This window comes from Lycium barbarum, chromosome 12, assembly GCF_019175385.1.
Source record: "Lycium barbarum isolate Lr01 chromosome 12, ASM1917538v2, whole genome shotgun sequence".
NCBI lineage: Eukaryota > Viridiplantae > Streptophyta > Magnoliopsida > Solanales > Solanaceae > Lycium > Lycium barbarum.
In genome coordinates, this window is record NC_083348.1 from 69,662,952 (window position 1) to 69,676,534 (window position 13,583).

Consider the following 13,583-nt stretch of genomic DNA (forward strand, 5'->3'; position numbering starts at 1 on the left):
TAGTCTATTTAGCTTTGTTAAACATCATTTGTAATGTTATTGATGTTGAATTTGTGGAAAAATGTAAACTTTATTTGACTAGTTTACTTTTCATTTTTTTTTTTTTTGCTTGAGATTGTGCTATATTTTATGTTCATTGTCAGTATATTTGTGTTAGCTTAGTTATTATTGTTTGTCATATTATTGATGTTGAATTTGTGCAAAAATTTATACTTTATTTGACTAGTTTTATTTTTCAATTTTTAGAATTAGTTGAGATTGTGCTTTTTGTTAGAATTCATAAGTTAGTAGAATTGTCATTGAGCATTTCAAATTAAATTGGTTGACAGTGTGCTTTCAAAGTTAGAATTGTTAAGTTATAATATTTCTATAACCTCAAAACTAAAATGTAGACTTTATTTGACTAGATTTACTTGTCAATTTTTAGAATTAAAATTAGAATCCATAAGTTATTAAAGTTAGAATTGTTATTCAGAATTAAAAGTTAGAATTAGTTGGGATTGTGCTTTTCAAAGTTATATGCGTTAGAGCTAAAGTAAGATCGTCTTTTATTAAGTTTTCCTAAAGTTTTTTTCATCTTAATCTTATACGCGTTCAATTTTTTAACTGCAGGTACTATCCAGATCACGAAACTACAAAAACCATACTGGATGTTGTTCGAAGGCTTTATGGTGATCGGTTTTATACTTCATGGGGTGAAGTCCCCATATGATACTCGACAGACTATGTTTAGAGAGCTTAACGTATGCATCTTACTATACATTTCATAACTTGAATTTACTTTTATATAAATCATCTAACATTAGCCATTTGATTTGCAGATGTTGTGTACATCGGATCCAATAGAAAATGATAGGGTTGCTGCGAACTTTGAGAAGAAGGGGAGTGCAAGGTTGTCTGATTGGTTTTTGAGGGCTAGAAAGTATATGAGGAAGCAATGGCTAACCGATGGACAGTGGGAGCAACTTAAGGCATATTGGCGAACTCCTGAGTTTATCGCCAAGTCTGAGCAGGCAAAGGCTGCCCGTGCGTCCTAGAAAGGTGGCTCTTTGCACACTGCGGGTACAAGAAGTCAGGCGCACGTGGCTAGGACAATGATAAGTAGTTTTATAGTTTTAAAGTTACCTACGATCAATATGTCATTATTGAGTTATTAATTCTATCTTTCACTGTTTCTTTTTTTTTTGCAGAAAAAAGCTATGGGACCGTTGCAGACTCAGGATCAGCTATTCCTAAAGACCCACACAAAAAAGAAAAAGCAGGAGTCAGATCCGATCGAATGGGTTGAGAACAGGGTTCGTGATTCCTATGTAAGTGATAATTTTATTATTAAGTAATTATATATAAGTCTGATTATGATATATTCGTTATCTACTAAGTCTCATTTTTTAATATACAGACGCAATTTATGCAAAATGTGGACCAGTACAGCCAAACTCAGCCTGACCACCCGAGGCATTCTCCGCCGGAATTAGAGGTAGAATTTTGGTGTAGAGCAGTTGGGGGAGTACAAAAGGGTAGAGCATACGGTTTAGGCCCAAGGAACAACTTAAGTTGCCTTCGGTGAGGATTGCGAGGTGAAGGGTCTCCTCGACAAGCAGAGGGAGTTGATGGTGTTCAAATCGCAGTTATGGCGCAGCAAATTGAAGAACTTAATCGGAAATTAGCTAAAATCGAAGCAAAAAGAGTTGAGGAAAGTAAATTGATGAAAGCGAAACTTGAATCGCTCAATGCACAAGTTAAAAGCCACATTGCATATGGCCCATTTGGTGTGCGCCCCCCCCCCCCCCCCCCTCTGCTGACCCAGAAGATGATGATTACGGTGATTTCGTAGCCCGGACCCCAGACGAAGAGTTGTAGTAGTTTAGATTTCATAATGGACTTATGGACTTATGTTAAAGCTATGTAGAACTAGTTAATGGTACTTTTGGTTGGACATTTGAATATTTTGAACTTTGAAGGTCTATTTAAATCATATTTGACGTGTTTAGATAGTGTTTGATGGTTACTTAGGATGATTTTATGTGTTGTAGCTCTTTTAGAATTGATTTAGAGCATTTTAATGCTGGTTTTGAGTAGGTTTTTGTGTTGGTTTTGTGCAGGTGTGGCTGCAGAAAATGCAGGAATTTTCCCAAAAAACCGACGGACTGCGTCGGTTTTTTATTTAAAAAAAAACCGTCGTAGTCCGTCAGTTTTTTTTATAAATTTATACTTATTATTTTTTTAAATTAAAAAAATTAATAATTTAAAAAACCGTCGCAGTCCGTCGGTTTTTTAATTTCTTTTTTATTGGATAAAAAACCTACGGACTGCGTAAGTGACGTAGTCCGTCGCAAAAAACTGACGCAATCCGTCGGTTTCCAGAAAGCAACGCTATGAAAACCGACGGACCGTGTTGGGTCTGTTTCCCATCAGTTTCAATGAAAAAAACCGACGCAGGCTGTCGGTTTTGTCTGTCGGTTTTTGACAGTTTTTTAATAATAAAACAAAAGTGATATTTATAGATAATTCTCAATACATGGGTCATCGTTTAAGAAATTTACTCTACAAAACAATACAAGGGTATGCCGTATGCAATGCTAGTGTCACTAATAAACATGATTTTTTTAAACATAATTTCATGCTTACAGTTCGTCTATTTGTTTGTAAAGAACGAAATATTAGGATTTTCTTTATTTTTATAAAATGGGGTTAGTTCAATGTGGACATTTATTAATGCTAATTGACCTAATAATAATGATTGAGAGCTTTTAATATTTCTTTTATGGCTACAAGTAGGATAACAATCTATTCCCATTTCCCCAACGTCAGCCTTCCAAGAAAAGAAAAAAGGAAAAAATAGCAATAGAAAGTTAGAAACTAATGAAAAGACTTTGTACCCTTTTTTTCCTTGTCCAAAAATTCAAAACAATTTTTTTTTATTGGGTTAATACGACGCCTAAAATTAAAATATGAGCCATATGTATGACCCTTTAATGGTATCTATCCACTTGTATCTGAAGAAGCATAGTGTTATACAATAGTTGCCGTAACAATTCTGCTAATATGACGTACAATAAACGTAAAAATATCAATTAAAATAGAATCAAATTTTGGTGAATGGTGAATGTCTCTTTTCAGCTTTTTGTTAACCAAGTTTCTACGCTGACCCAAGTCATCGGACCATTGACCCTACAATTTATTTGTATTAATTATTTGCGGGTGATTTATAAGAATAATTTAGAGATCGGCGGTCTTGAATTTTTTACCCCGCTTAACTTATGGAAAAAACTTCAAGTTTAAAAAGTTTGGCTTTGAAGGTTTGTTCATGGGACAAGTAGGGTCAAACGTTTAAGACCGTTCATTTTCAAGATCATTGTGTGTAATTTCCTCATTATTTGCAATGGATATCCTTTTGAGGCTTTTCTTTAGATATTATTCCTGTTACCTCAGTGGGTTAAATTTGGTTTTTAAAAATAATTGGATGTTATGAAATATTAGAATTATGATGGATGTCCAACTTCTAAAGAATTAACTCCTACTACTTTTTTCATAATGTAGCTATTAAATCTCTCACCTGCTATCTTCATTATGTAAATATTAATTCTCACTCCTCCATGATCTTTCCATGACCTTCATAGTTATTGTCATGTTTATTGCCACCTTTTGACTACCTTTTATGTAGTAGTACATATAGGGGTATGATAGGTGATGTACTTACACTTGAACAACACTTGGAAGGATGAATATAGTTCTCTTTTGCACTATACATTTCTTGTTTTACTTTCTTATTTCATATTATTAATTACTCTTTTAGCTTAATTTTACAACATTAAATTCTTTTTTGCAGATTAATTTAGCCGCTAAATTAATAGGGACAAGATTTAAGTAGTGACCTCAAAAAGTGCCATTTGTGCAAGTGCACATTTTATCCTCGCTCTCCAACAAAAAAAAATGTCCTTGTTAAACATAAAATTCTAGTTCAAATTGGACACTCAAAGCTTTATACTTTTTATTATGCGGATTACCTTTTATTTGGGGTGGTCTTCAATTTTTGCCCTTCAAATTGGTGGTCTTTAAGTTTTGCCCCTCAAATTGGTGTTCTTTAACTTTTGTCCTCTGCCTTTACAAATTCTGCCTTGCATAGGCAGAGAACAAAAATTAAAGACCACCAATTTGAGGAACAATGGGCAATACTACAAATTGCCCGGCTTTATAAATACATTCCAAAGAGCTATTTTCAACCAATTTGATATGGGGTATGGCAATTTCTTTCTTTTCTAAAAGTGATACTACTTGTTTTATATAAAAACAAATGTTTGTGAGAGAAATTTATCAAGCTTAATATGAGGTTTTTGGCGATTACTTATAATTTATAAATAGCTCTGATTTGGGAAACTATCTAAGCCAAGAAACAAAGGTGGAGTCGAGCGTCTCTTGACATCTAAACGACCTGTCATCTTAAGATTTAAGAAATGAAAAGTTATTACTTTACATTTACGCAAAGATAGAAGGGAAATATTTGCCTAAAAACAAAAGTTTTTAATTCAAAGGAAATATTTACCTAAAAACAAAAAAAAAATTAATTCAAACTTTTCTATTTTTCATATATTCTTCCACCTGTTCTGAAAAAAATATGATACTGTACTTTTTACCTAAACGATTTCATAATTATCCTTTTTCTCTTCCAAAGTAGAACTCTATTTGGCAATTGATGTCAATATCACCCTCCACAAATTACATTTGTTTTACTAACAGCAATTTAAAACTACAATCCTACTTTTGAAAGGTGAAAATATTTCCACTTAATATAAAGTAAATGTAGCTATCAAACCTAATTATTTTATTAAAATTACTCCATTCAGTCTCAAATACTTGTCATTTTGGTATGCTAAATTAATTTCAAAATACTTAACATCATAGAAATACAATAAATCATCTATATCTCCTTTTTTTCTTCAAATTTACCCTTACTGCTCCAATCGGTAAACGTTAATTAAGTAAGACGTTTAAGGAAAATATAAAAAGTACTTTAGACAAATGCTCTAATGATTAAGGCTATATATACATATATTATTAAAAATTTTAAAGACAGATGATATGAACGTAAATAATGCAATCAAATGTTTCTATAACAATGTCGTCTGTCTATGATATTGTTGGGTGCAGCAACAAAATGCTATTATACAGAACATACAATATATCATAACATGAAAAATTGATTCTAAGCAAACTTGATCATTATAATGAAATGTTGTTATAGATGATGGTTGTAATAGAGAGTTTGACCGTACATACTCTTTTTTATATAACCATTTGATATCAGGTATTCACTGCTCTGAGTAATTCAAATTCACGTAGATAATAGATACTATCTTTTTTTTGTAACCATACTACTAGGAATCCACCGGTACGACTAGTTCAAATTCACACAGATAATATATACTTTATTCTTTTTGTATAACTTTGGAGTTTGGACTATTAAATTAATTTTAATTTGTCTCTGTAAGAATCACTAAAGGGTAAATTACCGAAAAATGGATAAATTATCAAAAAAGATAATATTTTCAAAACTCGAACCCAAAATCTAGGATCAAATACTAGAAAACCTATACTCAATTAATCCACTAGATAATACCAATCTTCTCCCTCTTCCCCCACAAATCCCCATAAAATCAAATATTATAAATATAAATATGTTTATTATCAGTTGGTAACTTCAGCAGTTGCCATCTTTGGTAGTTAGTCTGACTCCTTCCACCACCTTCCACGCCCACCCCCCAACCCCCCACTGCAAACTTGTTTCGTTTCTTCTACGTCATACAAACAACTAAACTATTCCACAAGATAATACACACAAAAACTCAAAAAAAAAAAAAAAAAGTCTCCTTCTTTCTCATAGTCTTCTCTTGACTCTTTCTTTCTTAATTTTCTTGCCCATTATGTAATGCAACTATCTGTTTTTTTCTCCTCTTAACACCTGTTCAGCTTTTGTCTATACATCCTTCACTCTTTTTTAAGCAACCCCCATAAATTAATCACTGTGTTTTGTTGTACCTTGTCACCTTACAAACATGTCTTCTCTTTTTTTCCTAGTTGTACTTTGTTTCTTGATAGTATCGAAGGTTGTTGTAACTGAGGCAAGATTTATAGTGGAGAAGAATAGTATAAGTGTTCTGTCACCTTATTCTATGCACTCAAAACATGATGCTTCTATTGGTAATTTTGGTGTTCCTGATTATGGTGGTTCTTTAGTTGGAACTGTTGTTTATCCTAAGAAAGGTGCTAATGGTTGCACTTCTTTTGGTGGTGATAAGCCCTTCAAGTCTAAGGGTCATCGTCCTAATATTCTTCTTCTTGATCGTGGAGGTAAATTTTTATTTTTTTAATAGTTGATGATTTGGAAACTGAAAAAAGATAAATTTTGGTGATTAAAAGTTGGTGCTTTTTTATTTTGTAGTGTTGCCTCTTTTTTTTTAACTGCTATATTCTTAATAAACGACATGGTATCATCTAGAGGTGGAATCAGAAGTTAAACTTTATGGGTTCTGAATTCTAGGATATCGACACTAAATATTAGTAATTGGTTCTTAATTTAATTTTTGTACATATTTAGTGAATTTTTTAATACAAATTTATAGAGTTTGGACTAAGTTATCAGGTTCGGCCGACCCAAAGGTAACCTTCTAGGTCCGCTCCTAATTTCATCCATTCCATCACACTCCTTGGTGGTTCCTTCTATGCTTTTGAGTGAATCTTGAAACTTGAAAGTATGTATGAGATGATTCATCTGAAGATTAGTCAAAGGAAGTGGTTTAAACCTTGTACACAACATTAAAAAAGAGTATTCCGTTTGGAACTCAATTGTCCTTTGTTATAGTCTTCACTTGTGTATACACCAGCAGCCCTTATTTTTTCTTTTTGTTCTTTTCTTCTTCTGTGATTGTTTTTTTAAAAAGGATTTATATTATTCTTGAAAATTATCCATCGATTACCATACAAGCTGGAGTGCTATCTTCAGTAAATGGAAATCTATGCCTATTTCAATACTAAATTGTGGTTTGACTAAAATCAGATTTTGTACTTTCAAGAACAGTTGGTATTTTCAGTTTCTGGCTTGTGCACCAAGGTTCATGTTTAGTAGGGCCACCTTCTTCGATCGAATGAAAGTATAGATGATAAAACTTCTATTTTTTGATACTCTCAAACAAAAGAAAAAGAAATTTATTGGTAGGAGGAAAGAAGAATTCAAGCAACAACCAGCAGATGCTAAATTCTATGTTTCTTTAGTTATTTGACTGTTTCTTTGTGTTAAAGGGATCTTTTGAATCTATTTCTTTAGTTGAGGAGACACTACCAACTGTTGGATATTCATTTTTCTATGCATAATTTACTAGAAAGTTTAACATATTAGATAAAGTTTTATGCCTTCAACAATTAAACAATTTATTTTTTCTTTTTCAGACTGCTATTTTGCTTTGAAGGTCTGGAATGGCCAACAGGCTGGAGCAGCTGCGGTTCTAGTTGCTGATAGCATAGAAGAGCCTCTTATAACTATGGATTCTCCTGAAGAAAGCTCGGATGCCGATGGATACATCGAGAAGATTGGAATTCCATCCGCTTTAATCGGAAAGTCCTCTGGCGACATACTAAAAGAAGCTCTGAATAAAGGAGAAGAAGTCGTGATTAAAATGGATTGGACGGAGTCAATGCCGCACCCTGATCAGCGAGTAGAATATGAGCTGTGGACTAATAGCAATGACGAGTGCGGGGTCCGTTGTGATGAGCAGATGAATTTCATTAAGAACTTCAAGGGACATGCTCAGATACTTGAAAAGGGCGGTTATACTATGTTCACGCCTCATTATATTACTTGGTACTGTCCTGAAGCTTTCATTCTTAGCAGCCAGTGCAAATCTCAGTGCATAAATCACGGGAGATATTGTGCTCCTGACCCGGAGAAGGATTTTGGGGAAGGGTACCAAGGGAAGGATGTCGTATTTGAGAACTTGAGGCAGCTCTGCGTGCACAGAGTTGCAAATGAGAGTAACCGTTCTTGGGTTTGGTGGGACTATGTGACGGATTTCCATATTAGATGTTCAATGAAGCAAAAGAGATACAGCAAAGAATGTGCTGAGGAGGTCATGAAATCACTTGGTATCTGTCTTTCAAGTAATTTTTTTGGTCATTATTGATAACTTATACTGTTCTCAGTAGTTACTCTTTGAGTTTTCATTCGATTCATCAGATCTACCTGTTGACAAGATACAGAAATGCATGGGGGATCCAGAGGCTAATGTAGAAAATGAAGTGCTAAAGACTGAGCAAGACCTCCAGGTCTCTTTCCTTCTAAAAATCTCTAATCATTTCATAATTGTGACATGATTGACCATTTTGATATTTTACATAATGTAATACTTACGTTATCACCAGAATCGTAATGGCTTTGCTGGTTCAGGAAATTTTAGCACTGCAATTTTTTGTGATGTCTTTATAATGACAGTTATTTTACCGTTCCTATTTCATTATTTTTATACTTTCTATCGGAGAATATGTTGCATATAAACTTAAACTTATCTTTTGATTCCCTTGATAGGTTGGTCGAGGACCTCGTGGTGATGTGACAATATTACCAACAATGGTCATCAATGATGTTCAATATCGAGGTATGATGTAAATGTAGCAAAATAAGGTCCAACCTAGACTAACTAATTGTTTATTTTTAGAGCTACTTTATGATAAATTGTCCCAGGGATATAATATTCTTCTGGATCTCTATTCTCATACTTGAATACTCAAATCCATGTTTTATGGTTTCTTGAAGGAAAATTGGAGAGGACTGCTGTTTTGAAAGCCATATGTGCTGGATTTAAGGAAACAACTGAACCCTCGATATGTTTAAGCGGAGGTTTGACACCATTTCATTCTTCATGATCTTGACTACAAAACCTATTTGCACAAAATAAGCAGAATTTTGCTAAATTGTTGCTTATTCTCAATGGAAAATAGACTTGGAAACCAATGAATGCCTAGAAAGGAATGGTGGCTGTTGGAGGGATGCAAAATCTAACATAACGGCCTGCAAGGTATGGCAAATAATGCTCTCTGAAATCTTAAAATGATTGTCTTCCATCATAAAAAACTGTAGTGCATTTGTGGTATACATAACGACCTTTTACATGAGTCTCATGCTTGTGCCTTGATCTATCTTTTTTAAAGGACACTTTTAGAGGAAGAGTTTGTAAGTGCCCTTCAGTGAACGGCGTTCAGTATAAAGGAGATGGATACAAATCTTGCAAAGGTATGGAAGTGGCACTTCTTGTTCATCAGTTATACATAGATCAATTGAATTTAAGCTCGTAGAGTTTGAATTCCAAAACAGAAGTTTACTGGACGTGAGTGTACTAGAAGTTAGTTGTTCATTTCTGTCGTCTCTGTTAAACTATGCAAGACTATTTAAAAGTAACATATAGATGGCCATTTTCTGTTTCAGATCGCAAAACAATGTGTCTTTGTCCGTATTAATTTATGGACTATGTTACTTGGAATCCTCCAAAAATGCCGTATTGCCCATTTTTTGGAGGATCCGAAAAGGGCGCTACGACATTTATGGAGGATCCGAGCAACATAGCTTACAAATCCTTTCTTGTTGTAGGAAAGTTACCCCTCATCTCATCAGAATATTGCTTATTTCAGTCCAGAAAAACATCCCAACTTGATATATTTTTAAGAGCTCACATGTTCTATTTGAGTCGTACTAGCAGTCTTCTTGCTAGGAATTATAGGGAATTTTAGACAATTGGCTTATTGAGTTGCTAGTCATTCTTGAACATTAGACGTCTTAAATTTTTTTCCCCTCTAACTGGCTTGCTATCGACAGCCATTGGACCTGGAAGGTGTATGGTAAACAATGGAGGATGCTGGTCAGAAACCAAAAATGGAGAAACATTCTCAGCATGTTCAGTTCAGTAAAATCAATACTTTCTTGTATCTGTATTTAGTCAAGATTAAACCATTTTATGTGCTTAAATCTGGTTAACGTGAAGCAGGAGGGAGACCTATCAGGCTGTAAGTGTCCGTTTGGTTTTAAAGGGGATGGCCATAAATGTGAAGGTATTTCACATTCCTATTAGATCCGTTCACAATACCGATATTTTCTCGTGTTCTTTTCACGTTTTGAAAGTACTAATTCCAACATCGGTTCCTCTCAATATTTCGTCTCAGATGTAGATGAATGCAAGGAAGGAATTGTTTGTCAGTGTGATGGCTGCAGCTGTAAGAACACATGGGGCGGATACGATTGCAAGTGTACAGGAAATCAACTGTACATAATGGAGCATGATACCTGTATAGGTAAGAAAAAGTTGATTCAGCACTATTAACAAATGTTGTTCATCTTTTAGCTAGCAGAACTCCAACTTCAACCTGCTAGCCCTTACTATCATACTCTGAATACTACATCATTTTCACAAAATTCTAACTATGAAGTGCTGCCTCCGTTAAAAACTCGCATTTTGTGAAGATGCAAAGCATCATTTTCGTGATAATCTTTCATGCCATAACAAGATGAACTTACAATTTTACCTTGTTCCTTATTGTACAGAAAGGCACTCATCAAAGATCGGACGGGTCCTTATGTTCTCTGTCCTCGCCATAGCAGTGGGTGCTGGTGTAGCTGGTTACATCTTTTACAAATATAGACTTCGGGTAAGCATATCGAGTAGTTACCTACAGTTTTTTCCCTCTCTCAATAATATATATTGTCGGATAGTCATACTTATGCTACAACAATTATGCCTCAATCGCAAGTTAGTTGGTAGCTGTATGAATCCTCCATAGCATAAATGCTTTGTTTGGGAAATGTCATACTTGTGCTAACTATTCTTAAATTTGTAGTCATACATGGACTCGGAGATTATGGCCATCATGTCACAGTACATGCCGCTTGATAACAACCATCAAAATGATCAGGTTGTGCATCATGAAGCTGAAGTACCTCTACGACAGAGCTCGGTATGAAGAACGTTGCCTAGTGCTAACGTATGATTTTCAGTTCTTCTCTTGGGATACTTTTCGACGTCATGGATCTTGAATAAGCAGAGGATCAACAGAGAGTCATATTTAGATAAATCTGCAATGAGATACCTAATGCTAGTTTGCCAACTTTTGAGTCCATAAAAACTGGCTTTTCCATTTGTGTATAATAGAGTTTTGAGATGTAAATGCAGGATTCATCTGTGTATACTTGCAAAAGGAAACGCATTGGCTATTTACATTGTCCATTACTAATTTTTTTAGAGTAAATTTCACTTAGAACCCCTAATGTCCATCGAGATTACTGTCTTAGCCCTATCCTATCATCTGTATTAACCTTTTGGATTTGGAAAATAATAGGGCATTCACCTTTTGGATGGGTTCATAAAACTCCTTGATTGTAATTAATGGTCAAAATTGAGTTTGAACATTGCATGTAATTTTAAAATGGCAAAAATACCTTTCAATTATGATCAACTATTATATATTTTTCTAAAAATGAAAAGAAAACTGAAAGTACTCAATGTATTGTAGAAATAAATAATTTCATTTAATTAGCCTAAAGAACGTTGAGGTAAAGAAACAATGAAAAACCACTTAAAGTAACATTCTGAGGTGATTTCAAAATTTTGAAATATGCTATTACCTATAAATGATATTATCATTTGAAATTATTACATTTTATATTCAAAATAACTACCAGTAAAATATGATAATTGTTACATTTTATATTCAAAATAACTACCAGTAAAATGTTTAAAAGTAACAATTACACCTTTAAATAAGTAAAATTGATATGAAAATACCATAAATGCATGTTGAAGTAAGATTTCAATACCAGCAATAACACAAGTAACAAGATGGTCAAGCTAAATTTGAAGCTCAACAAGTTGAATATTCCATGAAGCAAGACGAGATTTTGAAAATCAACAGTAGAGCTGAGCGAGAAAACATAGAGCGGATGAAAATTTAAATTTATTTAATACAATACGATTGCTTAAATGCTGGTCACATTATCCACCTCATGATTGGATGATAGGGGTACCTAGGACTACCCCTATCATCCTAGAGGTGAAGTAAGGTGGAGTGCCACCAGCTAGTTGAGAAGATCACAAACAGGATAACCATCGGATACTCAAAGCAGCTCTCATATGATGGTCGCTTGCAGGTTATTAATGTTGTACTTTTCTATATATATAAGTTTTGGGGGGCTGTTTTTATTCTTCCACAAAGTGTACTCAAAATACATTGACAGGAAGTGTAGAGAGTATCTATGGGGGAGCTCAGAAGGCCAGATGAAAGTTAAACTTGTTTCTTGGGAGAGGGTATGTATGCCAAAAAAAAATGGTGGTTTAAACATCAAGGGTTGCAAGTTATGGAACATAGCATTTATTGGGAAGCTGTTATGGCAACTAGCTACAAAGAAAGATGTTTTATGGGTCAAATGGATGCATGAGGTTTATATGAAGACTTATAGAAATATTTGGGAACATTATCCAACTCATGAATTAATGCAGTTGGTAGTGGAAGAAATTGGATGGTTTGAAGGATAGCATGGCACAATGGTACAGAAGGGGCACATACAAGTCAACTACTAATGGTATTTACTTAGTGTCAAGTAGCTATATTGACATGCTTAAGACTATGACAAGGCTGAAACAAGCAGATTTGATTTGGAGTGCTGTGATGCTGCCTAGACAGAGGGTGATCTTGTGGCTTGCTTACCAGGACAGATTGCTTACAAAGGAGAGGTTGTTGAGATTGAATATTCCTATTGATGGGAAGACTAGTTGTTGTTTGTGTGATCTTGGAATTCCAGAAGCACAACAACACCTCTTTGTTGATTGTGGATCGGTACTGCTGTAAGAACTGCTCTAGTTACTTTGTCTGGTATTCGTATCCCTGCTAGGAATGCAAGAGGATCTATGCACTGGATTAAGAGTAGGCACTGGAGACAAATGAGGAAAGAAATAGCAGCTGCTATATATGGAGCTATGATTTACTATACCTGGCAAGCAAGGAACCGGAAACAGTTTACGCAGTTGAATGTAAATACAGACTTTATAGTGACACAAATACAGAAGGAACTGAGAGATAGACTTAGCATGTGTGCAGGTTCTTGGAAAGCTAGATACTGTCAAGTTTTATATAGGATTTGTAACTAGTTTTCATTTGTTGGTTTGGCTTTCTTTTCCTATTGAGGTCTTGTTGCTTCTGAGCACCCTTCCTAGAAGGAGGCTTAGAACTGTAGATGCGCTTAGTTTGTAATAATTTGATTTTTTGTATGGTAATATTCACTTCATTTTTGGTCGTTTATTTAAGATCAAGTGCATTTATCATCCCTAGAAAAAGTATAGATCAGTGGAAAGAGCTATTTCTTCGTGGGGTTGCACGGCTCTGGTTCCCTTATTGAAACCTCTCCTCCCTGATTAAGATCGAGACATTACAAATTTTGAATTTAACTGCACCTTCCTTTGTCCATTTCAAAAGGTGTCTCCCAAACCCAAAAAATTAAGGAGGTTGAAGTACAATTTACTCTATTATTTATCTTATCCCTAATAATTGGTATA

The 13,583-nt window shown here is 34.4% G+C and overlaps 1 protein-coding gene across 1 annotated transcript; it reads left to right on the plus strand.

Annotated features, from left to right (window-relative positions):
- Window positions 1–5,813: 5,813 nt before the first annotated feature.
- On the plus strand, window positions 5,814–11,250 carry LOC132621141 (vacuolar-sorting receptor 6-like). Its single transcript, XM_060335283.1, has 12 exons — window positions 5,814–6,348; window positions 7,444–8,136; window positions 8,228–8,316; window positions 8,576–8,645; window positions 8,804–8,887; window positions 8,989–9,065; window positions 9,199–9,280; window positions 9,860–9,942; window positions 10,029–10,092; window positions 10,204–10,332; window positions 10,583–10,686; window positions 10,876–11,250. The coding sequence occupies exons 1-12, from the start codon at window positions 6,054–6,056 to the stop codon at window positions 10,996–10,998; spliced, it is 1,893 nt and encodes a 630-aa protein (XP_060191266.1). The 5' UTR covers window positions 5,814–6,053; the 3' UTR covers window positions 10,999–11,250.
- The last annotated feature ends 2,333 nt before the right edge of the window (window positions 11,251–13,583 follow it).